Source organism: Alosa sapidissima, chromosome 9, assembly GCF_018492685.1.
Source record: "Alosa sapidissima isolate fAloSap1 chromosome 9, fAloSap1.pri, whole genome shotgun sequence".
In the NCBI taxonomy this organism is placed as follows: domain Eukaryota; kingdom Metazoa; phylum Chordata; class Actinopteri; order Clupeiformes; family Clupeidae; genus Alosa; species Alosa sapidissima.
Window position 1 is genome coordinate 8,832,200 of NC_055965.1, and position 2,959 is coordinate 8,835,158.

At 45.7% G+C, this 2,959-nt stretch overlaps 1 protein-coding gene across 1 annotated transcript; it reads left to right on the plus strand.

The window, feature by feature from the left end:
• Nucleotides 1-226: 226 nt before the first annotated feature.
• LOC121718549 lies at nucleotides 227-1,248 on the plus strand. Its single transcript, XM_042103571.1, has 2 exons — nucleotides 227-388; nucleotides 549-1,248. Exons 1-2 carry the CDS (start codon nucleotides 313-315, stop codon nucleotides 1,223-1,225), a joined length of 753 nt encoding a protein of 250 aa, XP_041959505.1. The 5' UTR covers nucleotides 227-312; the 3' UTR covers nucleotides 1,226-1,248.
• Nucleotides 1,249-2,959: the final 1,711 nt, after the last annotated feature.

A 2,959-nucleotide genomic window follows, 5' to 3' on the forward strand; every position in this document is an offset into this window, starting at 1 on the left:
GAACCTGATTAAATATCAAATCAGCCTTTCAAAACACATGTTGGCTGGCTGGTTTATTTTTCCTGTACATTTCCAGCACCATTTCAGCATCATTCACTTTTACTTGTTTACTTTTCATTTTTAGTTTTACTTCGTTGCCATGGTGATATTTTAGAACTACCACTGTCATAAGTGAGTTCTATGCAAAGTAGAATTTTGGTGAAGAATTCCAACATTGCAACTTCAGATTCAGACACAACTCATGATAGAGAGACAGAGAGAGACACAGATAGAGATTCCTCCAGGACTTTTACTTTTACACAAAAACAAAACATGGAATATGGGGATTATGATGATCGCTACATCTTGAAACTTTGTTTTCACTTACCACCCAACCCTGATCATCCAGGTATGATAAGAAATGTTTTTGACTTGAACTTTTAGATGGACAGAAGGCTCAAACTTTCAGAAAGGAAGTTGGCTAATAATAGTACTGTAATGATTTTATGTTAGTTGTAATAAAACTTCTCAAGATGGCTTGAGCTGATTACCACTTCTATGCTCCATAGGTACCAGTTCATCAACTGGCCTAAGCCAGCGGGTCTATGCTCTGGTGACCAATATGAGACCAAATGAAACTTTGAGTTTGGAGAAGCTGCACTGCATCGCAGGGAGAATCCCAGCACTCCACCAGCGGCTCAGAGGCGCTCATGTTTATGTGCCTCCAGCTGACCGCCCAAGCCTGAAAATTATTAAGGCCCCCTACCAGCCATCCCCAGGTGACCATCCGGTTAAAGAGGCCTGGAAAGCCTACACTGGCTCAAGATGCCCTGTCTTCAAACCAGACTCACAGGCCACAGTCTACCGACCACAGGTAGCTATGCAAAAACAAAGGCCTCAGATGATGCCCCCTGTCGCTCTCGAAGTACCGTGGCACCCTGAAGAGGCGGAGGAGAGAAATGCCGATTTGGGCCCCACTACCCTGTACAGTGCCCAGGTGTCAGCAGATGGACAGAAGTTCTACGAAGTGTTTACCCCAATCGAACACTCTGGCGGGGAGAAGATCCCAGGGCTGTGGCGGTTTTCAGCTTATAACCAGGACAACACCCTCTACTTCTCAGTGGTTGTTAACGTTACAGAGGAGAGAGACATGCCAAAGAAGCCTTCAAACAGAAAAAGAAAGGCTGATGACAATGGCCAGCATGATGACCAGTCTCCTTCTAGGAAAAGGGCCAACATACCATAAAAAATAAATTTGACTTGATACCATGTTTTTTTCTTTATGTTAGCATGAATGTAAAGACTTAGACAGACTTTCACAGCTTAGAATGCAGTGATACTATTTACTCAACACACTATGGGGTTGGCAATGTTTATCCATCCAATGTCTTTTCAACAAAACCTATGGTGTCTCTCTTACACACATACTACACACACACACACACACACACACAAACCCCACTATTAATCCCTCCCGAACAGGGATGTAGTTGTAAAAATAGAGGTGGGTAAACTATGGTTTCTGTGGTCACGGTGAGGTGGACTGCGCCGTGCGTTATTGGATTTAAGGCATTCAAAACATGTTTCATGATGGTGGAGGTTATTTTCCAATGTTCATAACAATATCAGTGGTTCCTAGAGTGTACATGTGGATAATGTGGATAATACAACGTGATTTTGAATGTTAAAAGTCGCAATTGGTGAATCAACTCTTTTGAGAGGTGGATAAACTCTAATAGGAGGTGGATACACTCTATTTCTAAAATTTCAGAGGTGGATAAACTGCGTTTAGCCTCCACTGCATTCCTGCTCCCAAACATGAGCTACTGAATATGGATTCACACTACCCTCTCATAGACAGACAGACACACACACACACACACAAACACACTTCTATCAATGTCCCAACTCCGCTTCCTCTGAACACATACACGACTCTCGGCACAACCCCCAGGCATTTATCTGTTTGTGTTTCCGCCATGCAGCAGGCCCTGGTCCCAGAGGGCCGTTTCTGAAGGAGGGCCAGAGCGTCGTCTCACCCACCGACCTTATTCAGCAATCCGCCTCCAAAAGATCCCACAGGTGAGCAATTCACCAAGCAGCACCACCACCTCAACAGGACAAGGATGGATGGCCCCTAAAAGTAGCGCATGGCGGCGTTTCCCTTTGGCCATTAGTGTTCCTTCACACTCGACTGGGCCATAAATAAATCACCATACTTTCCCCCCCATTTCATAGTCAGGGGGGTATCACAGCGGCTCGTAATCTAGGGAATCATAACACATAAATCATGATTATGCTACAAAGGAGAAAGTGGAATGACGGTGCACACATTGAAACAAATGTCCCCCTTTCCCTCAAAGGTCCCAATTCTCACTATCTGACCAGTGTGTGTATGAGTGTGTGTGTGTGTGTGTGTGTGCGTGTTGTGTGTGTGTGCGTGTATGTGTGTGTATCAGTGTGTGTGTGTGTGTGTGTGTGTGTGTGTGTGTGAGAGAGAGAGAGAGAGAGAGAGAGAGACACACAGCTTCATTCACTCCCAAAGGGAAATCTAGATGTAGGGGACGTTGTGACACAAATCAGTGGCAGGGGATAATGGGCCTGTTGACTCCAGTGGCCAAGGTCATCATACCGGAGGATTGATCACTCTAAATGTCATGATTTTGTTAATGTTATGAATTGGCTCGATGTGTTAGGGGGGGAGGGTCGTGTTTCTGCAGTGAGATGAGGACGAGGAGGAGGAGGAGGAAGAGATGGATGGCGTTTGAGGGGGAGTGGAAGGAGAGGAGATGGAGAGATGGAGCGGAAGGCTGGGGGAGGAGAGAGATGGATGGGTAGAACAGGGAAGGCAGCTGAAAAAAGGAAAAGGGAGGGGAGGGGGCTGTGTTGTGCGTAACAGAGAGCCAAGGGCAAAATAAGTCATCATTAGGATGGAATGGAGATAAACAGAGAGAGAGAGGGAGAGGGAGAGAGAGAAGGA

Excerpts from the sequence above, each read along its gene's own strand:
- LOC121718549 (XM_042103571.1), top strand. The coding sequence starts at position 313 with ATGGAATATGGGGATTATGATGATCGCTACATCTTGAAACTTTGTTTT. Across the intron at positions 389-548 it reads ACCCAACCCTGATCATCCAG|GTACCAGTTCATCAACTGGC; the intron begins GTATGATAAGAA and ends TATGCTCCATAG.